General features: G+C 37.1%; 3 protein-coding genes across 5 annotated transcripts; 2 read left to right on the top strand and 1 right to left on the bottom strand.

The window, feature by feature from the left end:
- The first annotated feature begins 2,067 nt into the window (after window positions 1-2,067).
- LOC111776901 (phosphatidylinositol/phosphatidylcholine transfer protein SFH8-like) lies at window positions 2,068-7,651 on the top strand. Its single transcript, XM_023656307.1, has 14 exons — window positions 2,068-2,458; window positions 3,142-3,445; window positions 3,872-3,971; window positions 4,050-4,316; window positions 4,422-4,499; window positions 5,080-5,181; window positions 5,292-5,341; window positions 5,428-5,527; window positions 5,618-5,716; window positions 5,821-5,934; window positions 6,179-6,311; window positions 6,596-6,993; window positions 7,168-7,242; window positions 7,325-7,651. The coding sequence occupies exons 1-14, from the start codon at window positions 2,425-2,427 to the stop codon at window positions 7,343-7,345; spliced, it is 1,875 nt and encodes a 624-aa protein (XP_023512075.1). The 5' UTR covers window positions 2,068-2,424; the 3' UTR covers window positions 7,346-7,651.
- Window positions 7,652-8,180: 529 nt separating this feature from the next.
- Window positions 8,181-15,752, bottom strand: LOC111776902 (phosphatidylinositol/phosphatidylcholine transfer protein SFH3-like). Of its 3 annotated transcripts, none has more exons than XM_023656308.1 (11): window positions 15,406-15,752; window positions 13,359-13,984; window positions 10,831-10,908; window positions 10,588-10,739; window positions 10,406-10,505; window positions 10,236-10,328; window positions 10,039-10,149; window positions 9,200-9,317; window positions 8,744-9,126; window positions 8,575-8,652; window positions 8,181-8,488 (listed from the first exon to the last, which is right to left on the bottom strand). In XM_023656308.1, the coding sequence occupies exons 1-11, from the start codon at window positions 15,449-15,451 to the stop codon at window positions 8,465-8,467; spliced, it is 1,809 nt and encodes a 602-aa protein (XP_023512076.1). In that variant the 5' UTR covers window positions 15,452-15,752; the 3' UTR covers window positions 8,181-8,464. The 3 variants fall into 3 exon arrangements, with proteins under 3 accessions (XP_023512076.1, XP_023512077.1, XP_023512078.1); XM_023656309.1 differs by having other exon boundaries at window positions 10,042-10,149; XM_023656310.1 differs by lacking the exons at window positions 13,359-13,984; window positions 15,406-15,752 and adding an exon at window positions 11,871-12,320.
- A 3,212-nt stretch (window positions 15,753-18,964) lies between these two features.
- LOC111776903 (diaminopimelate decarboxylase 2, chloroplastic-like) lies at window positions 18,965-24,476 on the top strand. The gene is made up of 8 exons (XM_023656311.1): window positions 18,965-19,502; window positions 20,243-20,417; window positions 21,821-21,970; window positions 22,161-22,322; window positions 23,275-23,460; window positions 23,783-23,905; window positions 24,022-24,111; window positions 24,226-24,476. Exons 1-8 carry the CDS (start codon window positions 18,976-18,978, stop codon window positions 24,304-24,306), a joined length of 1,494 nt encoding a protein of 497 aa, XP_023512079.1. The 5' UTR covers window positions 18,965-18,975; the 3' UTR covers window positions 24,307-24,476.
- The last annotated feature ends 779 nt before the right edge of the window (window positions 24,477-25,255 follow it).

Below are 25,255 nucleotides of genomic sequence, written 5' to 3'. Positions count from 1 at the left end.
ATAAATAACTTAGCTTTAAATGATTCCTTTTGGTAACGTCGTTTCTAATCAAATATTATATATCATCCATTTCTTACCTAACAACTATGCTTTTATCCAATTCCACATATAGAATCTAATCAAATCGGGTTTCGAGTCACAGCTCAACCGACATGTATTATATGCCATCGACCAAGATGTTACAGCTAGAATCCCCTGCCGTATATTGAACTAAAAAATGTTTAATGATCTTTGAATTTTCGTACATTTTGTAGAGGTGTACAAATATGAGATCTCATGTCGGTTGGAGATGAGAACAAAACATTTCTTATAATGATGTCTCTTCATAACAAGACATGTTTTAAAACCGTGAGGTTTATGATAATACGTAACGGGCCAAAATGGACAATATCGACTAGTGGTGGCCAATTGGGTTGGAGAATTCTTTTTTTTTATTTTTTTTACCAACTTAATATTTCGAGTTATTTGAGATGGTGAACTCTCTGTTCTCGGGTTGAGTTGTCATAATTTTTTTTACGTAATTATTTTAAAATTTTATGCTTATATACGTTACATTAATAACTAAAATATCAAACATTTACAAGTGACAACGTATAACTAACCTCAGTTATTTTTCTTTTACATAATTAATTTCAGAATTATGCTTATATACGTTACTTTAATAACTAAAATATCAAATATTCACAAGTCACATCGTATAACTAACATCAGTTATAAACGTCAAATATTTATAATCTTCGTAATAATCTTAAAAGTAGGGTAAGGTAGGGCTCGGGTGTAACTCTATTTCAGGTTGGTCAGGTTGACCCAACAAAAATAATTCAATTCCCAAACCGACCCAAATTTTTAAATTTTAAAAAATTCAACCCAACCCAATTTAGTCTGGATTGATCGGGTTATTGGGTCATAATGAACATACTTATACATACATACATACTCATACAGAACATAACTCAAATGATTAGATATCGAAGCGTGCAAAACAATTTCTTGCAATCGAGTATAGCTCAAATGTTCGTTTTCGTCTCATACAAACATATTTTATTTAATTTATCGGAAGATAAAATAATAGATTAAATTAATTTTTGTAGTGTAATAAAATTGAAAATTAAAATTAAAAAATCTTCCAAAAGAATATTAAAAAGAACGATGAAAATAAAACGTGGAGAGAATAATAAAAAAAATGGAATAAGAAAATATTATTATTAAATTAAAATTATGACTTTTTTAAAAAATAAAATAAAATAAAAAAAGAAAAAAGAAAAGTAAGAGACGGGGGCCGCTTTAGCCTCGGGCTGCGCGGCGGTGCGACCAAATCATTGCGGAATGAATTCAAAGATTCCCCATTTTCAACGCTGCCACGTGTCCTTTGTGGGCCCTCCCCTACCTGGTCCCACATCCCCCTACCTAGGAAGCTAACATAATTTTGTTTGGCCATCACAGAGAGGAGAGAATCTAAATTTTTAATATATTAAATTAATAAAAAATGTTTTAATTTTGTATTTTGTCTTAAAAAAAAATTCATAAAATTTAATTTTCTAAAAAATAATATCTTTAATTTTTTTTTTAATTTTAAAAATATAATTATTACTTTATTTAAATATTATCCACCAATAATTTTTTTTATTAATATTCTTCACAATTAGCACGTATTTAAAAAATATTTATACAATTTTAAAAATAGTGTTAATTTCTTAATATCCATAAAAATAAAAATAATAAAAAATTTATTACCTCACATACTATCTCTAAATTTTTTAATATATTTTTTAAAAAAAAGTTTCACGTGTTATTAATGGTAAAAATATTTTTAAATTTTAAAAAATATTTAATATGAAGTTAAAAGGTATAATAAAATTTTTGAAATGCTTTTAAAATTTAAAGGGTATTTTTGGAATTAGTCAAAACAATTAAAAAATTGAGTTATTTTAATTATTCTATGTTATTGTCGCCGTTTTTTTTTTTTCTAATCGGCGCTTTTTTCAAACGTATAAAATGCAATTAATTAATTAATTAATTTAATTTTTTGGTGGGTTTTATTTGTGTTATTATTTATTTTTATTGATTGCTGATTCATTACTGCAGCTGGAGCTTTCGTTACCGTCTTCATCATCTTCTTCTTCGTCTTCCTCTTCTGCCGACGCCTTCTTGGCCCTTTGAAGCTTTCTTCCTTCTCCTCTTCTTCTAATTTCTCCACAGGCTTCATCCGAACATCAACCCTAGCTCTCGCATTTTGTTTACCCTTGATTTTCTTTTTCAACGGAGCGGCTGTTTGGATCTTCTTTTAGGGTTTTGTTTCTGGACCTGATTGTAAAGGGGTTTTGATTCTTTCACTGTCTGTGTGATTTTGTTTTTTGGGGTTGAGGTAGATCCATCGGAGGGAGATTCTGTTTGCATTCTTGATTTTGTGTTCCATAGCTGAGAATGTCTGGACCATTGGATCGATTCGCCAGACCATGTGAGTTTCTTTCTAATTGCTTCGGTTCTTTTCCTTCTTTTGAACTTGTTGNGGGGGGGGGGGGGGGGGGGTTGTTCACATATTTTGAAGATATGATGGGTTTGGTGTTCGTGTTTGCTCTTCAATTGGGGCTTCAAGGCCGAGTTAATTGAGGAAGATAACTATTTTTGGAGGCATTCATGCATAAAACACACATACACGGTTGGGAGTGTTTTGTTTTGTGTAATTTCACTTCGGGGTTCTGTTCTTGAAGTGAGACAGCACTAGGGATTATCATATTGCCTCTATTTTGAGATCTTTATTGTTTCATCAAAATCATGAACTTTGGTCGCGGATCAATGGAATTCTATTGGAATGATAGGCTTTTCATGATCAGGTTTGATTCATGTGAAATTTGACTTTTTAAGGCTCAAACTACTTCTTGATCTAGCTGTCTTCATAGAGATTTAGCAATTCCTGACGGATTACATAACAGTCTTTTCAGTTTAGAGGGTTTATTTTTATGGTAATTATGTCATCTTGTTTGTGGTTAACTTCAGTGTGTGTATAGTTTCATGGTGTGGTTGTACTACGCATTTCTTGAGTTCTGGAAAGGATCTGGTCATCCCCTGCTTGTACCATGCATTTTTTTTTTTATCATCTTGTTGTACACGCTCTTATTTATGCATTGTTGTAAATGGTAGGTTTTGAAGGTTTCTCTGGTAGTGATGAAAGAAAAGAAAGGAAATCTGATTTTGAAAACTCCGAGGATGAAAGGAGGACTAGAATTGGGTCTATAAAGAAGAAAGCTCTAAATGCATCTTCCAAATTTAAACATTCCCTCAAGAAGAAGAGCAGCAGGAGAAAAAGTGATGGTCGGGTCAGTTCTGTTTCTATTGAGGATGTTAGGGATGTTGATGAGCTGCGGGCTGTTGATGCGTTTCGTCAAGCACTAATAATGGAGGAATTACTGCCTGAAAAACACGATGATTATCACATGATGTTGAGGTACTTAACCTTTCTCTAGTCCTTGTGCATATCATCGCGCTTCATAATTTTACTGGTATTTTTTCCTTCCTTCGTTTTCTTTCTAATGTATGGTTAAATGAAAATAATTTATTACTGCCGAAACACTTAGAGTTTGGTTTTATTCATGTTGGATTACGTATAATGGTTCGATAACTGAAAGCAAATGTCCTTCTGAAAGAAAGATTGATATAGTTCAATTTGAGCATTTAGCCTAATTGCCCTGTTTCGCTTAGTCTTGTAAGAGCCTCGTACTTAGTATCCATGGAGCCTTTGTGTGTTAATAAAGCATTGTTCCCAACTCCATGATATCCTGTCTTCACGACGTTCAATTTCTCTATCGAGCTGCATAACTTTAGCATATTGTTTCTAGATGATATGATTCTAATATTCCAATTGCCTTTTCAGGTTTTTAAAAGCTCGAAAATTTGATATCGAAAAAGCTAAACATATGTGGGCTGATATGCTTAATTGGAGGAAGGAGTTTGGTGTTGACACAATAGGTGAAGTAAGTACATGTTAAACTTTTTCTTAAAAAGTATATATGAAAAATCTGTATCCTTATTATGCTGACAATTTCCCCCAGGATTTTGAATTCAAAGAGAAAAATGAAGTTCTGAGGTACTATCCTCATGGTTATCATGGGGTGGATAAAGAAGGAAGACCTGTTTATATCGAAAGGTTGGGGAAAGTGGATCCAAACAAACTTATGCAAGTGACGACCATGGACCGATATATAAAGTACCACGTACAAGAGTTTGAGAAAAGTTTTTCTATCAAGTTTCCAGCTTGTTCTATTGCTGCAAAGAGGCACATAGATTCAAGCACCACAATCTTAGATGTTCAAGGCGTGGTATGTTGGTTCTAGATATTATTGTGTTTTTATTACTCGCTGGGTTCGTGATCAAGCCATTCTAATTAATTTTAGCTTGCACATTTTTGTTGTTTCTTTATTTAGGGCCTTAAGAATTTCACGAAGTCTGCTAGGGAACTCATCATGCGGCTGCAGAAAGTTGATGGTGACAATTACCCGGAAGTAAGCAACTTCACATTTTTTTAATGACAACATAAAAAACTTATATAATATTCTCAATCTCAATACATCACTCGAAGTTGATGCCACTGTGAGGTATGATGAATGGAGCTTTAATTTTGTAGTGTGCCTTTCTTTCTGGTCGATGTGTATCCAATACTCCAGCGTTGCTGCATTTCACTTGGAAAACACATAGATTAGTGCAGGAACATAAAAAATAGATGAGAGACACTAAATTTTGAAGTTCATTTTCAATAAGACACTTCAAATTATTAGACTAGTGATTGTCTCGTTTTGGATATTATTCATAATCTTTACATAACACGTTGCGTCATGATACTATCACTAGACATGTCAGGATTTTGAAGGGTGTAATGTACAAATGGTCGTTTTGTCGACATTAGACTACATACTGAACATCATATATTTATACCTCTTTACTCATTTCTAAGAAGTTATTTACTTGTTTTTGCTTTTTCTTGGGTTTATAATTCCATCTCCTTTCTTCTTTTACACTTTCTTACTCTGATATTTATCATGTAGACATTTACTTTCTTTAATAGTATCATTTACTTTTGTACAGACTCTCAGCCAAATGTACATTATCAATGCTGGTCCTGGATTCCGGATGCTATGGAACACCGTGAAGTCCTTCCTTGACCCCCGAACAACATCTAAAATTCATGTATGTAGTAAATTTCATTTTTCTCCTATTCTGATATCGTTATTCCAGAATTCATTTATGCTGTTCAGGTTATGACTTCTTTTGTTCTTCTGTATTTAAATTTGTGTTAGGTTCTCGGGAACAAGTATCAAAACAAATTACTTGAAGTAATTGATTCCAGGTAATTGGGGTTGATTTATGTTCCAGAGACCATATATCATGTCATTAAAACACTCCGTTCATTTACTAAGTGCATGTTTTGTACAGTGAGTTGCCGGAATTTCTGGGTGGAAATTGTACCTGTGCAGATTCGGGGGGGTGTCTTCATTCAGACAAGGGGCCCTGGAGAAACCCAGAAATTTTGAAGGTTGATTCTGCCATTCGAACCTTTGATCTCTTATCATTAGTTCTAATTTAGGGGACGGTTTTTGAATCATGAATGTGCAATTTTTTGCAGATGATTCTTAATGGTGAAGCACGACAAGCCAGACAGGTTGTAAAAGTTCTAAATAGCGAGGGGAAGGTTGTTGCATATGCTAAACCACATTACCCAATGGTAACTTCTATATTTAATGAACTATTATGATTAGGGGATATTTCTCTCGTAATTTCTATAACAAATCATTAAAACGTTATTTTTTCTTTACTGAACTATAAAAGGTGAAAGGTAGCGATACATCCACTGCTGAGTCGGGATCTGAAGCTGAAGAGATTGCTTCTCCTAACGCAATGAAGAACTATTCTCATCTTCGGTTGACTCCTGTTCGAGAAGAAGTAAGTTTTCACTTGTTAATAAATCTATGTGGTTGCTAGGGAATAAATGTTGGTTTTAGTTGTGTGATTATGAGCAGCCTGCTGTCCCTTCTCTTTTTACATATCAACTTGTGTTCGAGTTAGCATCTACGTTTTAGCCTTGCATGGCTGGAAAACTTCTCGAGTGCTTCTATCCACTGCATCATAGTTCATATTATTAAGAAATTTTATAGATTTTCTTAACGTTATTCATTGGTTGTTGCAGGCAAGAGTTGGTGGTAAAGGAGGCTTTGTTGCTACCTTCTCTGGGTATGATGAATATGTTCCCATGGTAGACAAAGCTGTTGATGCTGGATGGAAGAAGCAAGGTTCACTCCAACGTCCTAGCGCCTTTAAAGGTTAGCAAGTCCAATCTGATCAATCGTAATTTCTGTGAACCATATCGGTCAATAACTTTGGAGATCGTAACATATTGATCGAATCATGCCCGCAATGCTGATAGTTGAATATATACTTTTCTGGTTAGGACCATGGTAGAAAAGGGTTGATCGCAAATATAAAGAACCCTGTTTAACGATAAAATGCACGTCAAGTTTGGGATGTGTTTCAGGCGTTCTTTCGTAATTTTAGGACTTTAGATGATAGTTGCCCAATGAATTTAAGATTTCTTTATCTATTGTAGGGGTTCTTCCACTGCCTGATACTCGAAAATCACCCGAAGCACTTCATACTCGAATGTTGGTAGTACTCATGGGGTTCTTCATAGCCATTTGGGCTTTCCTCCGTTCACTGGCATGCCGGATGAGTGGGAAGAAATTGTCTATGGGGAGTCAAAACACCCCAGAATTATTGTCCTCTGATCAAACAGCCACGGAGGAGAATCGCTCCCCTTCACCGATTGCTAAAGTTACGGAAGCAGAACTCCTCTCGAATCTAGTAAAGAGGCTGGGTGAGCTGGAGGAGAAGGTCGATACACTTCAATCGAAACCATCGGAAATGCCATACGAGAAAGAGGAACTATTAAATGCTGCTGTCTGCCGTGTCGATGCTTTGGAAGCAGAGCTGATTGCTACCAAGAAGGTATACTGCTAGACTCTTTATCTTCTCAGTTTTTGGAAGCTTGAACTTTCTGCTATTTAGTCATTCCTCCTCTTCACATATGAGTCACTCGTCTTCGTTGGGTCGGCTGGAACTTTTCGTGTGTGTGTTTATTGTGTATGTACATCTAGTTTAAGTCGCCATTTTACCGAGCAGGCTTTGCACGAAGCGTTGATGAGGCAAGAAGAACTGCTCGCTTACATCGATAGCCAAGAGGAAGCAAAGTTGCGGGTAAGCTAATATATTTACTTCTCCCTCCCATGTTAACAATGAAACCCAGTTTCCTGATTGATGCATGTCCTCCATTCATTAGAAGAAGAAATTTTGCTGGTAATATGAACATCTCATCTCGATCTCGGGAGAGAGAAGAGGATTCCGCTGACTGCAGTTGGCTGTCGTGTATCGACCACGTCGGAGTTTAAAGATCCGTTGCTCGCCGCCGTTGATCTAACTGACTTTATATTTCAATCAATGATGTGATTATCTCCGAAGAGGAGGAAAACGCATACACAGTCTGTGTGAAGAAATTACTACAATGTGAAGCTTTCTTGTTTGATAAGAATATGTATTTATGCTCTAAGATTTTTGTTCTGTGTCTTCACCTTCATCGGAATGAAATGAATCACCACAGTTCAAGATACTCGTGTTCCTTTAATTTACCAATATGAGTATAGCTCAACTGATATAAAGTGGTAATATAAAAAAATTAAAATACTCTATTTAAAAATGACGAGAATTTTTTTTTACCTTCTAAAGTAGAAAAATGATCGTTTATTAAGTTAAAGTGTTAATATATTAAGTTAAGCGGATGTTATCCATATGAATATAGATCAACTGATGGAATAATTGAACGATCGGGATTAAGTAAAAGTTGAGTATTATGATACATATGCTCGTGATTCAAGCAAAATTAAAAAAATATATATATTTTTTTAGATAAAAAATAATCTCCTTTTTTTATTCGTTTTCTCTCTTATTATTTCCTCATATCATCCAATTAAAGATGAGAAAAATGCAAAAAATGCAGCAACAAAAAAAAAAAAAAGAGTAAACTTCTACGTATATCAAAAATTCGAACTGGAAATTTAATTGATATCATATATGATTATGTTTTTTGACGAGTACAATATCATGGAACGAGACATTCAATCTTATAAAAGATAATAAGTGCCTGATCCCCTGAGCTAAATGCTCGGATTGACATCATATACAATTTCTCAAATCCAAAATAAAATTTTAATATACAAAAAGTGACGTAATAATACCAAATAAAACATTGTCTCAAAATACATTCCAAAATACAAACAATTGGATAGAGAGAGATAGAGACAGAGATGGAGAGAGAAAAAGGAGGGAGAAACTCTTTCTCTCTCTACCCTATCTTTCTTGTTCTTATTATTATTTTTTAATTTTTTTTTTAGCTCCTATATATTTGGAACTCCAACAACATTAATCACATTCCCCAGCGGAATGGGTTCTGCNAAAAAAAAACACAAAATCATTAAGAAAATCACAAAATTTTTAGACAAAAAAGAAAAAAACATCATTAGTTAGCTTCATTACCACCATCATCTTCTTCTTCTTCTTCTTTTCTATGTAGCTGCTGAGCTCGGCCGCTCGAGAAAGAGATTCCTCGAGCGCCTATAACAAGATTTCAACAATCATCGTAACGTATCAGTTTACGCTTATTGCTTATTGTATTAAGAATATGAATTAAGTAATGAACGTTTACCTTCTTAGTTTCTTGCAATTCTTGTTCCAAAGTTTCGACTTTGCCCAAAGCAATGTTGAGCATTTCCTCTTTATCAGCCGGCATGGCGGCCGGTTTCATGTTGAGGACATTGACTTTCTCTTCGAGCTCCGCCATGCGCTTCATCATTGTCATGTAGTCGCTAAGAGGCACGGCGGCGGGAGGCGGCAACGCTGGATGTCTCGGCATCGAACCGTCGTAGTAGACCGTGCTGCTGTAGATGGCTGCCTCTGTGAGCTTCTTTGGCATGGTTCTAGTTAGCCGGACCATTGTCACTATACCCATTACCACAGCCATTATTCCTCCAACTAGTTGGTTGCTGAAACCATCTGGGACTTTGTAGTTTTCATGCACTGCAAATGGGTCTGATCAACATTGTTCTATCAGCATCTCTATGTTCATGTTTGTGAAGAACATTGTATGATTTAAAGAACATACCTTTGGATAAATTGTATTTTTCATTTGAAATTGCCCAATTTTGATCCATGTTTTTATCGACCACAGAGACGAACTTGTTATATTGATACTCGCAATCCATCTTTTTCGACATTTGAACCTGAAATTTACAACAAAAACACCGAAAATAATATCATAATCTGTTGAGGATTGTTGGGAGAGAGTTCCATGTTGGCTAATTTAGGGAATGATCGTGGGTTTATAAGTAGGAAATATATCTTCATTGGTACGAGGCCTTTTGGGGAAACCCAAAGCAAAGTCACGAGAGCTTATGCTCAAAGTGGACAATATCATACCATTGTGGAGGTCAGTGATTTCTAACATGGTACCAGAGTCCACTCTTGACTTTGATATTGTCCTCCACATGGTACCAGAGTCATACTCTTATGTTAGCTATGTCAATGGAGAACAAAGGGTGTAATTTGTTCGAGGGCTCCAGAGAAAAAAGTCGAGCCTCGATTAGGGGGAGGCTGTTCGAGGACTACATAGATCTTAGGGGAGGCTCTATGGTGTACTTTGTTCGAGGATTGTCCACTCAAAGTGGACAATATCATACCATTGTGGAGGTCCGAGTTCAGTGATTTCTAGCATAATCATCATTTGTTCGAGGGCTCCAAAGAAAGAAGTCGAGCCTCGATTAAGGGGAGGCTGATCGAGGACTACATAGACCTCAAGGGAGGCTCTATGGTGTGCTTTGTTCGAGAATTGTCCACTCAAAGTGGACAATATCATACTATTGTGGAGGTCCGAAGTTCGTGATTCCTAACCCAATAATCGTTTTTTCTTAAATGGGTTTCTTTCAAATTCTTGATGGAACTTACTACCTCTGCTGCTGAAACAGGGGACGGTTTTGCTTGCTTTGGGGACGTGCAAGACTCTGCCGCCGCCGCCGCCGCCTCAGGAGCTGATTCTAAGTTGGATGAACCACTTATCTGCAAGAAAATGAAAAATTAAAGGATTTAAAGAAGAAAAATGATGGGTTTTGTTAAAGTTTTGATTTTGATCATCATATTATTGCCTTGGTTCCTGTGTTGTCATCTTCAGAAATGGTCTTCTCTTCAACGTTGGATAATGACCTCCTCCTGCATTTTCCTTCACCATTTTGAACCATCTGTGATAATTTCATCGTTTTAGTTCTTGATTCTGTGAAAAAACACGACCATGGAAGATGGGATGTTTTGAAGTAACCTTAATGATTTCTGGGTCGTTCCATGGTCCCTTGTCGGATCTCATACAGCCACCCTTGTCGGCGCAGGTGCAAGAACCTCCCAAGAACTCTGGAAGCTCACTGATTTTCACAAACAAAAACACATTCAGAGACAAGACATGGGTTTTCTTTGATTTCAAGAACGAAAAAGAAAGAACCCCACCTAGCATCGATGATCTCGAGCAATTTGCTCTGATACTTATTGCCAAGAACATTGATTTTAGCTGTCGTTTTTGGGTCAAGAAACGATTTCACAGTGTTCCATAGAAGCCTGAATCCAGATCCAGCGTTGATGATGAACATTCTGTTCAATGTCTTTAACCAGCACAAAACAAATCCCACACTGTCTCAGTTAGCAAATTAGGCCTTAATGTTCCCAAAGTTATGAACTTTTTCAAAAGGGTACCTCTGGATAGTTGTCACCATCAACCTTCTGCAGCCTTTGGATGAGTTCCCGTGCAGATTTGTTGAAGCTCTTGAGTCCCTGCAGGAAAATCCCACCGTTATCGTTCAAGACGGTCGAGGAAACAAGAAACAGACACGTTACGAATATTGAGGATGGTTGGGAGGGAGTCCCGCATTGGCTAATTAAGGGTTGATCATGAGTTTATAAGTACGGAATAGGAAGCTCAAAGCAAAGCCACGAGAGCTTAGGCTCAAAGTGGACAATATCATACCATTGTGAAGATTCGTGATTCCTAACATAGTATCAGAGTCATGCTCTTAAGTTAGCTCGATTAATAGAATCCTCACGTGTCAAACAAATGGTGTACTTTGTTCGAGGATTTCATAGGCCTCAAAGGAGGCTCTATGCTGTACTTTTCGAGGGGAGGATTGTTACCCTTTGTTTGAGGACTCCATAGACCTCTGGGGAGGCTCTATGGTGTACTTTTCGAGGGGAGGATTGTTACCCTTTGTTTGAGGACTCCATAGACCTCTGGAGAAGCTCTATGGTGTACTTTTCGAGGGGAGGATTGTTACCCTTTGTTCGAGGACTCCATAGGCCTCTGGAGAAGCTCTATGGTGTACTTTTCGAGGGGAGGATTGTTACCCTTTGTTCGAGGACTCCATAGGCCTTCGGGGAGGCTCTATGGGGTACTTTTCGAGGGGAGGATTGTTACCCTTTGTTCGAGGACTCCATAGGCCTCCGGGGAGGCTCTATGGGGTACTTTTCGAGGGGAGGATTGTTACCCTTTGTTCGAGGACTCCATAGGCCTCCAGGGAGGCTCTATGGTGTACTTTTCAAGGAGAGGATTGTTACCCTTTGTTCGAGGACTCCATAGGCCTCAGGGGAGGCTCTACGGTGTACTTTTCGAGGAGAGGATTATTGGAAAGGAGTCCACATTGATATGAAGCCCAAAGTAAAGCAACGAGAGCTTATGCTCAAAATGGACACTATCATATCAGTAGTAATTCCTAATAATGAAATCGGAGTTTTCAACTTACCACGCCTTGGACATCCAAGATGGTCGTGCTCTGATCAATATGCTTCTTAGCAGCAATAGAACAAGCTGGGAACTTCATAACAAAGGTCCTCTCGAACTCACGGACATGGTAATTCACGTATCGATCCATCGTCGTCACTTCCAAGAGCTTGGTCGAGTCGACCATCCCGAGCCTTTCGATGTACACAGGTCGTCCATCTTTGTCGACTCCATGATGTCCTTGTGGATAATACTTCAACACGTCGTCTATCTCCTTGAATTCAAAGTCCTCCATTATTGTGTCGGATCCGAACTCTTTGCGCCATTGGAGCATGTCCGACCACATTTGCTTTGACTTGTCGATGTCGAACTTTCTAGCTCGCAAGAACCTTAGCATCATGTGATGGTCGTCATGTTTTGAAGGGAGGAGCTCTTCTAGTATGAGAGCTTGGCGGAAGGCGTCTACTGCTTGTAATTCCTCTGCGNAAGCAAAGCCACGAGAGCTTAGGCTCAAAGTGGACAATATCATACCATTGTGAAGATTCGTGATTCCTAACATAGTATCAGAGTCATGCTCTTAAGTTAGCTCGATTAATAGAATCCTCACGTGTCAAACAAATGGTGTACTTTGTTCGAGGATTTCATAGGCCTCAAAGGAGGCTCTATGCTGTACTTTTCGAGGGGAGGATTGTTACCCTTTGTTTGAGGACTCCATAGACCTCTGGAGAAGCTCTATGGTGTACTTTTCGAGGGGAGGATTGTTACCCTTTGTTCGAGGACTCCATAGGCCTCTGGAGAAGCTCTATGGTGTACTTTTCGAGGGGAGGATTGTTACCCTTTGTTCGAGGACTCCATAGGCCTTCGGGGAGGCTCTATGGGGTACTTTTCGAGGGGAGAATTGTTACCCTTTGTTCGAGGACTCCATAGGCCTCCGGGGAGGCTCTATGGGGTACTTTTCGAGGGGAGGATTGTTACCCTTTGTTCGAGGACTCCATAGGCCTCCGGGGAGGCTCTATGGTGTACTTTTCGAGGAGAGGATTGTTACCCTTTGTTCGAGGACTCCATAGGCCTCCGGGGAGGCTCTATGGGGTACTTTTCGAGGGGAGGATTGTTACCCTTTGTTCGAGGACTCCATAGGCCTCCGGGGAGGCTCTATGGTGTACTTTTCGAGGAGAGGATTGTTACCCTTTGTTCGAGGACTCCATAGGCCTCCGGGGAGGCTCTATGGGGTACTTTTCGAGGGGAGGATTGTTACCCTTTGTTCGAGGACTCCATAGGCCTCCAGGGAGGCTCTATGGTGTACTTTTCAAGGAGAGGATTGTTACCCTTTGTTCGAGGACTCCATAGGCCTCAGGGGAGGCTCTATGGTGTACTTTTCGAGGAGAGGATTATTGGAAAGGAGTCCACATTGATATGAAGCCCAAAGTAAAGCAACGAGAGCTTATGCTCAAAATGGACACTATCATATCAGTAGTAATTCCTAATAATGAAATCGGAGTTTTCAACTTACCACGCCTTGGACATCCAAGATGGTCGTGCTCTGATCAATATGCTTCTTAGCAGCAATAGAACAAGCTGGGAACTTCATAACAAAGGTCCTCTCGAACTCACGGACATGGTAATTCACGTATCGATCCATCGTCGTCACTTCCAAGAGCTTGGTCGAGTCGACCATCCCGAGCCTTTCGATGTACACAGGTCGTCCATCTTTGTCGACTCCATGATGTCCTTGTGGATAATACTTCAACACGTCGTCTATCTCCTTGAATTCAAAGTCCTCCATTATTGTGTCGGATCCGAACTCTTTGCGCCATTGGAGCATGTCCGACCACATTTGCTTTGACTTGTCGATGTCGAACTTTCTAGCTCGCAAGAACCTTAGCATCATGTGATGGTCGTCATGTTTTGAAGGGAGGAGCTCTTCTAGTATGAGAGCTTGGCGGAAGGCGTCTACTGCTTGTAATTCCTCTGCGTCGATGTCGTCTTCTATGGAAATTGACATCACTCTGCTGCTGTTTCTTCTGCTTTTCTTCTTCATTGAATGTCTGAACTTGTTTGAGGCGTTGATTGCCTTTTGCTTAAGAGATGCTAGCCTTGTCTTTCTCTCTTCCTCCGACATCTCGACTTCGTTGCCTCCTACGACAAGAAAGGCAACGACATGTTAGAACAATGGCTCCTCGAGGTTAAAACGCATCCACTAGGGAGAGTTTCTACACTAGGAATGTTTTGTTCCACTTTCTAACTGACGTGGGATCTCATCATCCACTCCTTTGGAGGTCTAGCTTTCCCTTTCCGGTTTTCCCTCAAAGTTCCAATGTGGGATCTCACAATCCACTCCCTTGAAGGCCCAACTTTTCCTTTCGGGTTTTCCTTCAATGTTTTAAAACGCATCCACGAAGGAGAGGTTTCTACGTCAGGAGCATCCACTAGAGAGAGGTTGGTTTCCATGTTAGGAATGTTTAGTTCCCCTCTCCAACCGATGTGAGACCTCACAATCCACCCCAATTGGAGACCCAACGTCCTCTCCAACCGATGTTTAGTTCCCTTTCAGATTTGCCCTCAAGGTTTTAAAATAGTGACACTTGTTAGGCCTTCCCTTCAAGGTTTTAAAACGCATTCACTAAAGAGAGGTTTCCACACCCTTAAGAAGGAATGTTTCGTTCCCTCTACTAGATGTGAGATCTCACAATCCACCCCTTTAGGGGGCTATTTGTAATAGCTCAAGCCCACCGATAGCAGATATTGTCTTTTCCGTTTCGAGCTTCCTTTCAAGGTTGGTTTTAAAAGGCATACACTAGAGATAGGTTTCCACACCCTTATAAGGGATGTTTTGTTTCCCTCTCCAACCAACCTAAGATCTCACATCTTCCTTCATTACTCGGTCGTTTAGGAGATAGAAACACACATACCTTTACCANTTGGAGGTCTAGCTTTCCCTTTCCGGTTTTCCCTCAAAGTTCCAATGTGGGATCTCACAATCCACTCCCTTGAAGGCCCAACTTTTCCTTTCGGGTTTTCCTTCAATGTTTTAAAACGCATCCACGAAGGAGAGGTTTCTACGTCAGGAGCATCCACTAGAGAGAGGTTGGTTTCCATGTTAGGAATGTTTAGTTCCCCTCTCCAACCGATGTGAGACCTCACAATCCACCCCAATTGGAGACCCAACGTCCTCTCCAACCGATGTTTAGTTCCCTTTCAGATTTGCCCTCAAGGTTTTAAAATAGTGACACTTGTTAGGCCTTCCCTTCAAGGTTTTAAAACGCATTCACTAAAGAGAGGTTTCCACACCCTTAAGAAGGAATGTTTCGTTCCCTCTACTAGATGTGAGATCTCACAATCCACCCCTTTAGGGGGCTATTTGTAATAGCTCAAGCCCACCGATAGCAGATATTGTCTTTTCCGTTTCGAGCTTCCTTTCAAGGTTGGTTTTAAAAGGCATACACTAGAGATAGGTTTCCACACCCTTATAAGGGATGTTTTGTTTCCCTCTCCAACCAACCTAAGATCTCACATGTTCCTTCATTACTCGGTCATTTAGGAGATAGAAACACACATACCTTTACCCGGTCGGTCGAGAGGATCGGACGACATGTTGTCACACATAGCTTGCTATCCTAAGGGAGGTAGCTGTGAGTGGAGACAAGGATCAAAAGGGTGAGAGAATCCAGCAGGCGTAAATGTGTATACAACTCCAAAAAACAGAGCCCTCTCTCTTTGTGCCTACAACTTCCATGTTAAACACATTAAACCCACATTAGAAATCCCAGAATGACAGCAAACAAGACACACACAGTGCACAAAAACAAGAAAGACCTTCAAAACTCCAAGAAAACAGGACAAGAAAACAAACAAAATGGTGCAGAAGATCTTGTCCCCTTCTTCTTTTCTCGCTCTGTCTCCTAAGAAGAAGAAGAAGAAGAAGAAAGGTTAGAGGAAATACCTTTTGACAAGATGGCATTTGGGTGAGAGAGGTCGATATGAAGAACAAATGTTTACTCAAAATAGGCCTCCAAATGGGACACCTAACACACATTGACAAAGTCTCCCAAGAAAAACATAGAAAAGTTTCCATTTTTACATCTTCCAATGCCGAAACCCAAGCCACTCCACCCATTATTGTTTTTTAGCTGTCACCTAGAATAGGTTCCTAAGCTGTCATTATTTAGATATCTCTTATAACCCTTTTAGTTTATCTTCCATTTTTTGATTCATGTTTATACATGTGATATTGCGAATCAGTATTGTTATGTCTGTATAAAGATTTGTCTAGCATTGTTTTGAGGTGTGGAGTCATTGTCATTTTGTATTTACCTAAACGCAATTGGAAGGAACTTTGTAAGAGAGATTTTATAGTGTGAGGACGTGAGATATATACTTGTAAACACTTTGATTATAGTGATTGCCTATCATCGGTGGATGTAGGGGAATTTCTTATCTCCGAACCACGTAAAGTTTTGTGTTTCTTTGTGGGTACGTGTGAGTGCGATTGATCTTGCTTCGACTTCCGTTACAACAATTGGGTATCAAAGCATTTTTCTTACCGATGGTTTTTCCAAAACCGCTATTTCAGAAAGGTTCACCTAAATAAAGTCAATTGGTTTGAATGTGATCATGGAGCTCCACATATTGAGCTATGAGCTGTGAATCCATAAAGAAAGAGAAAAAAAGATGGAAAATTTGTATTAAACAATTGAAAATAAGAAGTACCCTTTATTCTTATTATTGTTTAGAAAAATGGTTTCTTTTATAAGATTGTGGAAGGCAACAACATATTCATGATTAGTTTATGACAACCATTCCCATGATGGTTGAATGTCATGTTCTTTTGGACATTTTTGTCATTTTCTCCTCTAAATTAATAAAAAAATATTTATAAAGTTTATATTTATCCAAATAATATCTATTAATTTTTAAAAGTTTCAATAATCTAATTAAATTTTTTAAAAAGAAAAAAAAAATACTTTACTTATTTAAAAAATATATTTGAATTTTAAAAAATTGAAAAAATACTCATAGTTAATAATATTATGTTTAAAAAATACCCATGAAATTTGAAAAACAACTCGTTTATCTTTATAAAAAAAGTTTTAAATTTCTTTTACTGTTAATATATGGATGAAAATCGTCTATCGATATTTTCATAGATTATAACGTTAGTTTTTAAAGTTTATGAGTATTTTTTAAATTACTCATAAAATGTATTTTATAATTAAAAAAGAAATTAAGGTATTTTTTAAATAAACAAATAAAAACTTAGAGAATATTAATGAAATTTGTGAAAATTAATAATATTTTTAAATTTTCAAGTTTAACAATATTTTACCAATTTGAATATATATATATATATATAAAGATTTAGAACATTTGTCCCACGTATTTTTAAAATATCTTATTTTAATTTGTATATTTTTTAAATATTACCATTTTAATTTTAATTTTTAAAATATACAATATACATCTAAATTATGAGGTTGAAATTAATATTTTCCCACAACTTTTGAACTCTATAATTTAAAAATANATATATATATATATATATATATATATATATATATATATATATATATATATATATATATGTATTTTTTATAATTTTTTTTAAATTAAGGCTATTAAAATTTATTAATAATATTTTATTAATTTAATCAAATAATTTTATCACTAAATTAAATAAATAAATAAAAACTCCTCGAGTATCATTTAATTTTGACAATATACAAAAATAAATTAAAAAAATACTTAACATTAATTTTAAAATTAGTTTGTTTCCGAGCTAAAAAAAACTAGTCCGTTCTTTAGTAAACCGAGGACAATGCTCAGTCCACAAGACTTAACCACTATTAAAAAAAACCTTTATCCACGAATCTTCAATGGGAATATTATCCAATTAATCCTTTCACCATACTAATATTTCAAGGATTAAATTCTTTTAAGAAAAAGGTTTCTGGATCAAAATATTATAAAATCGAGGATAAGGGATTAATAGAACAATCACACTTATACCACTAAATTATATCCGCTATAATGCAATTACTGTATATAAATTAAAATTTTGTCGAAAACGAAAATAAATCATAATTGTAATAAAAAGATCAGACCAGTAAAAAAAATTATAAAAATTACAATTTTTTTTAGTTCTATTTAAATAGAGTACAATTAAGGAATAATAATAGTCTGATTCTATATATATTTTTGTTAATCGTATAAATTAAATAATAAATCCTATTATTGTTCCATTTTTTTTTCAAAAATATTTTGTATTTTCAAATAAAATTAATAATTTAAGAGTAAATAGAATGTAAATATAATGATAAGTATTGTAGATAAAGATAAAATAAAAGAAGTACCATATTTTTATTTATTTATAAAATATATATTTGTAGGACAGAATTATTAGTACACATTTAATTTTCAAAAATAAAATTAATATGTATAGGTTACAGGGGTGTACATTCAATCCGACCACCCGAACCAACCCAACCCGAACTATAAAAGTTGGGTTGGATTAGCATTTTGATTAGGATATGGATCGAAAATAAATAAAGATAATGTGTTAGAAATGACCAGTATAAATGAGTTAGTAGAGCAGAGGCATCAATATCTTGGTTCAACTGCTATGAAAATAAATAGAGATAATGGGTCAGAAATGGCTAGTATAGCTGAGTTAGTAGAACAGAGGACTTAAAATCTTGTTGTTATCGGTTCACTACAGGTACAATGTTATCGGTTCAAATTTGCTATGAAAATAAATGGGTTATCTACGCTTGACCGGTACCGGTACTGCTCTTAGTAGAATAAGTTAGAAGACTTAAAATATTGGTAGTTATCGATTAAAAATGGGTTATCTACACTTTATCTTTTATGTCAAAAAGATTTTTTTTTTCTATTTTTTTTTTTTCAAAAAGATTTTTATGGTTATCTATACTCTCTCAAAAGTTTTTTTATTATTTTAATTGGGAGTTATTAATAAAATTTATTAAAATAAAAAATAAAAAATAAAAATATTAACCTATATATGACAGAATAATTTAATAAAATTTATTAAAATAAAAAATAAAAAATAAAAATATTATGACAAAATAATTTATTATTATTTTCTGGAAAGATCGTCATAAACCTAACATTGTATGTTTACAGACACTCTCAATTGCGAATTTGGGAGAGTTTTAGCTATGGCGGCGGCTGCAAATCTCTACTCTCCTTCACCCTCCCTACCCAGAACCCTGAAACACTCCCTTAACTCAATCCCCATTGCCCGTGTTCCGATTCGACTTCACAAATCTTTCAAAAATCTCTCCCTAAAAGCTGTTCTTTCACAAAACCCTTCTAAAACTCAGCCTGAAACAGCCCAATTTCAGCATTGTTTCTCCAAATCCTCAGATGGGTTTCTTTACTGCGAGGGGATTAAGGTTCAGGAAGTCATGGAATCGGTTGATAAACGCCCTTTTTACCTCTACAGCAAGCCCCAGATAACTAGAAATGTTGAGGCTTACAAAGAGGCTTTGGAAGGGCTGAATTCGATCATTGGTTATGCGATTAAGGCCAATAATAATTTGAAAGTTTTGGAGCATTTGAGGAAGTTGGGTTGTGGGGCTGTGCTTGTTAGTGGAAATGAGCTTCGGTTGGCTCTTCATGCCGGTTTTGATCCCACCAGGTGAAATTTCCCTAGTCCTTTATTACAGCATTTGAGATTATAAGAGCTATTTCCGGTCGAGGATTGTTTAGAGGGAGTCCCACGTTGGCTAATTTAGGAAATACATTTTTCACTGGTATGAGACCTTTTGGGAAAATCCAAAGGTAAACCCATGAAAGCTTATGCTCAAGCTGGACAATATCATACAATTGTAGAGAGTCGTGATTCCTAACTTGGTATTAGAGCTATGCCCTAAACTTAGCCATGTCAATAGAGTCCTCAAATGTCGAACAAAAAATTGTGAGCATCGAAGGTGTAGTCCAAAGTGACTAAAGTGTTGAGCAAAGAGTGTACTTTGTTCAAGGGCTCCAGAGAAGGAGTCGAACCTCAATTAAGGGGGAGGCTGTTTGAGGGCTCAGATGAGGCTCTATGGTGTACTTTGTTCGAAGGGAGGATTGTTGGGAAGGAGTCCCACATTCCCTAATTTAGGAAACGATCGTTGGTTTATTAGTAAGGAATACATCTCCGTTGGTATGAGGCCTTTTGGGGAAACCCAAAAGCAAAGCCATGAAAGCTTATGCTTAAATTGAACAATATCATACCATTGTGGAGAGTTGTGATTCCTAACATTTCCAAGCCGGACTTTCTTCGGTCATTGCATATTCAATTGTTTGTGAACTTTTTTCACTTAAAAAATCAGTTTCCGCCCCATTGTTTTCCATTTTCTCGAACTGATTTTACCTTTAACGATCGGTTTACAGATGTATTTTTAATGGGAACGGTAAGCTTTTGGAGGATTTGGTTCTAGCTGCGGAACAAGGTGTTTTTGTGAACGTGGATAGTGAGTTTGACTTGGAAAATATTGTGGCTGCTGCAAGAATTTCTGGAAAGAAAGTTAATGTTTTACTTCGTATTAATCCGGATGTGGACCCTCAGGTAAGGGCTTATAACTATTTATTATGAATGTGTGTTGCTGCTTTTATTCTTCAACCGTTCATATCGTGTGAAAAGTTCGGTATGAAATGAGTCATCTTTTAATACAAAAGTTTTATGGAAGGAGTAAGTTAGTTAAATAAATGTTAGCAATCATCTTTCAATAACAAAAAAACTCGATAGGGTGGGATTGCTGTTATAGAGTGTAACTCGTACTTCGTATCTGATAGGATAGCCCAAACCCACCGTTAGCAGATATTATCCGTTTTGGTCCATTACGTATAGTTGTCAGCCTCACGATTTTAAAACACGTCTACTAGGTAGAGGTTTCCACACCCTTATAAGGAACGTCCGTTTCCCTCTCCAACCTACGTGAGATCTCACATCCTGTGACGTCCACAAAACTCGCCTTTTGTACTTATACTCCATCAATACAAGTGCTACCTCAATCCCCCAACTCAATAAATTTTCCCCTGCTATCCCCAAACAATCGAATGGGAAAATTGGTCGTGCTACTTAGTCATTTGGCTCCTTGCTCGTCTTGTGAGAGTCGTACAACAGGGAGGCCTAGTGTTGTCAAGTTGAACCTTCTAACTTCTAACTTCTAACTCAACATTACTATTTGGTTCATCAAAAGCTTATTTGATAGATTCCTTGTGATTCACTCTAGGTTCAAGTGCAAGAAAGTTGGTTAAAACACCATAGTTTTTGCATAAGAAAAGGTCTAATATGAGTATTTCAGTTTATAATGCAGGAAAGGAGCAAGAATACCTATTGCTGAAGTTCACTTTAAACCATAAAACTTGTATCTTATCATTGATTACAGTCAATATTTCCTCAAACAATTATCGTGTTACCATGAAGGTTTGCCGTGTCGTTCTAACCGTTCCCTAACTGAGATAAAAAAGGAATGCCTCCTTATCCTCCCTTCCCCTTAGTAGTATCCGATGTTTTCTTAATCGATTCTTTTATCTTTGTTGTTAACAAATTGACTACTCACTGTATGCATTACTCAATGATAGCATTCCTCCGTTTGCCCAAGCCCACTGCTAGTAGATATTGTACTTTTTGGCCTTTTCGTTCGGGCTTCCCCTCAAGGTTTTTAAAACGTGTTTGCTAGGGAGAGATTTCCACACCCTTATAAAGAATGCTTCGTTTTCCTCTCCAACCGACGTGGGATCTCACAAAATCCATCTACAGTTTACTTTGTACTCTGTAGTTAGCACCCAAACGTCAATATTTTGAAAATAATGCGTTCTAATCTTGAAAAGAAAAACTATTTCACATCTAGTTGCAACCGAAAAGCATATATAAAGCTACCTATTTTTGCCATTTATGTTTATAATTTGTGGTAAGTTAATTGTTATCATTCCATAATTTGATGGCTGTGTACAATGTTTACATAGGTACATCCTTACGTTGCCACTGGTAACAAAAACTCGAAATTCGGTATTAGAAATGAAAAGTTGCAATGGTTTCTTGATGCTGTCAAGGCACATCCCGACGAGCTTAAGCTTGTCGGGGCCCATTGCCATCTTGGTTCAACCATCACCAAGGTAAGCTTTCAACTATTACATCTTCCTCAATCTTTCATTATGAAATAGTTGTATTGAACTTGTATAAGCTGTGGCTATAACTTTTTAACATCTGTACTGATAATTGTATTAGTTCATGAACTGTTCGTGGTTGCTCTTAATTTATCTTGTCATTTTCTTGGATTACTGATATCATTTGTTTTTATGGTAGGTGGACATATTCAGAGATGCTGCAGAACTAATGGTCAACTACATTGACCAGATCAGAGATCAAGGTTTTGAAGTCAACTACCTAAACATTGGAGGTGGACTTGGGATAGATTATTATCATGCTGGTGCCGTTCTTCCTACTCCGAGAGATCTAATTAATACGGTCCGTCTTTAAAAAACTTTAAATATAGTTTTTCTATTACCGTGTTTAACCCGATCTAATTATTGTCGTGGGTTGAACGCTGATAGAGATTTAGTAATGTATTGGTCATGTGAAAACTATTTAGTGTTGGAATAACTTTTTGACCCATCTGGCAACTTGGTATCCTTAGTAGTTTAGGACTCGAGTTCTAATTGCTTGATGCATGAGATGAAGCTATAGTTCATATTGGTGAGGATTGTTGGGAGAGGAGTCCCATATCGGCTAATTAAGGGGTTGATCATGGGTTTGTAAATAAGGAATACATCTCTATTGGTATGAGGCCCTTGGGGAAACCAAAAGTAAAGCCACGAGAGCTTATGCATGCTCAAAATGGGCAATATCATACCATTGCGGAGAGTTGTGATTTCTAACATGGTAATAGAGCCATCCCCTTAACTTAGCCATGTCAATAGAATTCTCAAATGTCGAACAAAGAAATTGTGAGCTTCGAAAGTGTTGTAAAAAGTGACTCAAGTGTTAGAACAAAGGGTGGACTTGTTCGAGGGCTCTAGAGAAGGAGTCGAGTCTCGATTAAGAGGAGGCTGTTCGAGGACTCCATAGGCCTCAGGGAGGCTCTATGGTGTACTTTGTTCGAAGGGATGATTGTTGAAGATCCTAATTAAGGGGTTGATCATGGGTTTATAAGTACAGAGTACATCTCCATTGGTATGGGGCCTTTTAGGGAAATCAAAAGCAAAGCCACGAGAGTTTATGCTCAAAGTAGACAATATCATACCATTGTAGAGGGTTGTGATTTCTAACACATATTTCCATGTCTATCCTTATGCTTTGCGTGGCATGGTTTCGATATTGATGTTTCATGTACACTTTTCTACGAGCTATTCTTTTATTCTTGCCTGTCGAGAATTATACTATGATTTGTAAACATTCTCAAATGTGGCTGCTAATGCAGGTTCGGGAGCTGGTCCTTTCACGAGATCTTAATCTAATCATTGAACCCGGGAGATCACTTATCGCCAATACTTGCTGTTTGGTTAATCGAGTTACGGGGGTAAAAACTAACGGGACGAAAAACTTCATTGTAATCGATGGAAGCATGGCTGAACTTATCCGTCCTAGTCTTTATGATGCATATCAAGTAAGTATTCCACTAGAATGATTGTATCTTGTTGTTAGACATACTAATCATGCTTGGAGATGAACAAACTCTTTTCTACGACCGCGTCTTAGTTATCCGATATGCTCTTCGTTCTATGATTAGTATGACACTCTTTCTAAGAGTACTTATTTGGGCCTCTTGGCTGTCAAATACACCATTTAGTACTTATCCGATATGCTCTTCGTTCTATGATTAGTATGACACTCTTTCTAAGAGTACTTATTTGGGCCTCTTGGCTGTCAAATACACCATTTAGTACTTATACGTGGCGATAATTAGATCGACTCGGTGTTTGATGCAGCACATAGAGTTGGTTGCCCCAGCATCGCCTGGTGCCGAGATCTCAACTTTCGATGTGGTTGGTCCTGTCTGTGAGTCTGCAGATTTCTTAGGGAAGCAAAGGGAACTCCCAACTCCAACCAAGGTAGTATCTTATCCTGCTAGGGACTGGTCACGAGTCGTGGCCATGGTGATACTTCTGTAATATCCGAAGAAAATATAAGAACGTGGTCTATAACGACGGGTAAATTTTCTTTGCAGGGGGCTGGCTTGGTTGTCCATGATGCTGGTGCGTACTGCATGAGTATGGCATCGACTTACAATCTCAAGATGCGCCCTCCCGAGTACTGGGTATGTCGCTTCTGCCTCGTTAACATGCCACTTAGGAAATCTAAGCTAAGCTCAGTTCATTTTGATTGCTCTGATCTTAAATGAAGTTATAAGAACTTGATTCTTTGAATTTAGGTTGAAGAAGATGGATCAGTGTCCAAAATCAGGCATGGCGAGTCGTTCGACGACCACCTCCGGTTCTTCGAAAATCTTTGATCAGAGATCCAAGTCCTTTCACATTGTCGGATATATCGCGTTTATGACATGTATGTTTGCTTTTTCCAATTGATCAAACATGCTGTTAGCCAATGTTGACTTTTAGAAAGACAGTTCTTGAACTTGTGTAACCTTAAAAAGCAAATAAAACATGTTCTTGTTTCTTATCCTACGTTGTATGTGCATAGAAGAATGGTAGGATCGCTGTCTCATTGAGCTAAAAGGTAGCAGACAGCAAATATGGAGTGGAGGCTGGATCCTTGAGTTGATTGTCATTTTAGTCCTCGAGATTTGATAACGGTTTCGTTTGGTTCCAACATATAGTATAACGATAGGGACGATCCAATTCACGTGCAAAATGGGTATACCTTTGATGTGTTAGCGTAAAAAAGGTGACTTGTCTTAGAGTTAGAAAATACGTAAAAGCTTAAGAACAAAATTTACATACAGACCCGTAGGAGTCTTACACTCAACTTTGAAATCCCTATGAATTAACCACCGAAAAAAATGTGCACCTTGTTGAAATCGATAGTAACTATTCATTCTTTTAAGTATTTTATCATTATATACTCGTGATCATTCTCATTCAGATGAGGTATCAGTTGATTCATATTACTCTTTATTTACTCGGGTTTCACATTAAGTGTGAGATGATCAATTCATATTACTCTTTATTTACTCGGGTTTCACATCAATTGAACTTTACTCGGGTTTCTCATCAAACTCATAAATAATAGGTTAAATTAATAAAAATATCCTTACACGTACTCTGTCTCAAAAATACTTTTATCGTTAGTTTTGGATTGAAACAGTTTTGAACTAAACAAAATTACCGTCAATAAATCGTCTATTGACACTTATAAGTTATCTCTAAACCTTTTATTAATGGAATTTTTAAAACAAATTATTAACCATTCCATTCAAAATTAACAGTAAATATATTTTTAAA

Source organism: Cucurbita pepo, chromosome LG16 (assembly GCF_002806865.2).
Source record: "Cucurbita pepo subsp. pepo cultivar mu-cu-16 chromosome LG16, ASM280686v2, whole genome shotgun sequence".
NCBI classification, from domain to species: domain Eukaryota; kingdom Viridiplantae; phylum Streptophyta; class Magnoliopsida; order Cucurbitales; family Cucurbitaceae; genus Cucurbita; species Cucurbita pepo.
The sequence above is the reverse complement of the archived record's forward strand: the minus strand, read 5'-3'. Positions and strand labels throughout refer to the sequence as shown.

Coding starts and splice junctions, on each gene's coding strand:
- LOC111776902 (XM_023656308.1), bottom strand. CDS start 15,451: ATGTGTGACAACATGTCGTCCGATCCTCTCGACCGACCGGGTAAAG. Junction 13,985..15,405: donor TCTCGACCGACCGGGTAAAG/GTATGTGTGTTT, acceptor TTCTTGTCGTAG/GAGGCAACGAAGTCGAGATG. Junction 9,127..9,199: donor AAAATACAATTTATCCAAAG/GTATGTTCTTTA, acceptor AATGTTGATCAG/ACCCATTTGCAGTGCATGAA.
- LOC111776903 (XM_023656311.1), top strand. CDS start 18,976: ATGTTTACAGACACTCTCAATTGCGAATTTGGGAGAGTTTTAGCTATG. Junction 23,461..23,782: donor GTCTTTATGATGCATATCAA/GTAAGTATTCCA, acceptor TGTTTGATGCAG/CACATAGAGTTGGTTGCCCC. Junction 23,906..24,021: donor AACTCCCAACTCCAACCAAG/GTAGTATCTTAT, acceptor TTTTCTTTGCAG/GGGGCTGGCTTGGTTGTCCA.
- LOC111776901 (XM_023656307.1), top strand. CDS start 2,425: ATGTCTGGACCATTGGATCGATTCGCCAGACCAT. Junction 6,994..7,167: donor AGCTGATTGCTACCAAGAAG/GTATACTGCTAG, acceptor TTTACCGAGCAG/GCTTTGCACGAAGCGTTGAT. Junction 7,243..7,324: donor AAGAGGAAGCAAAGTTGCGG/GTAAGCTAATAT, acceptor TCCATTCATTAG/AAGAAGAAATTTTGCTGGTA.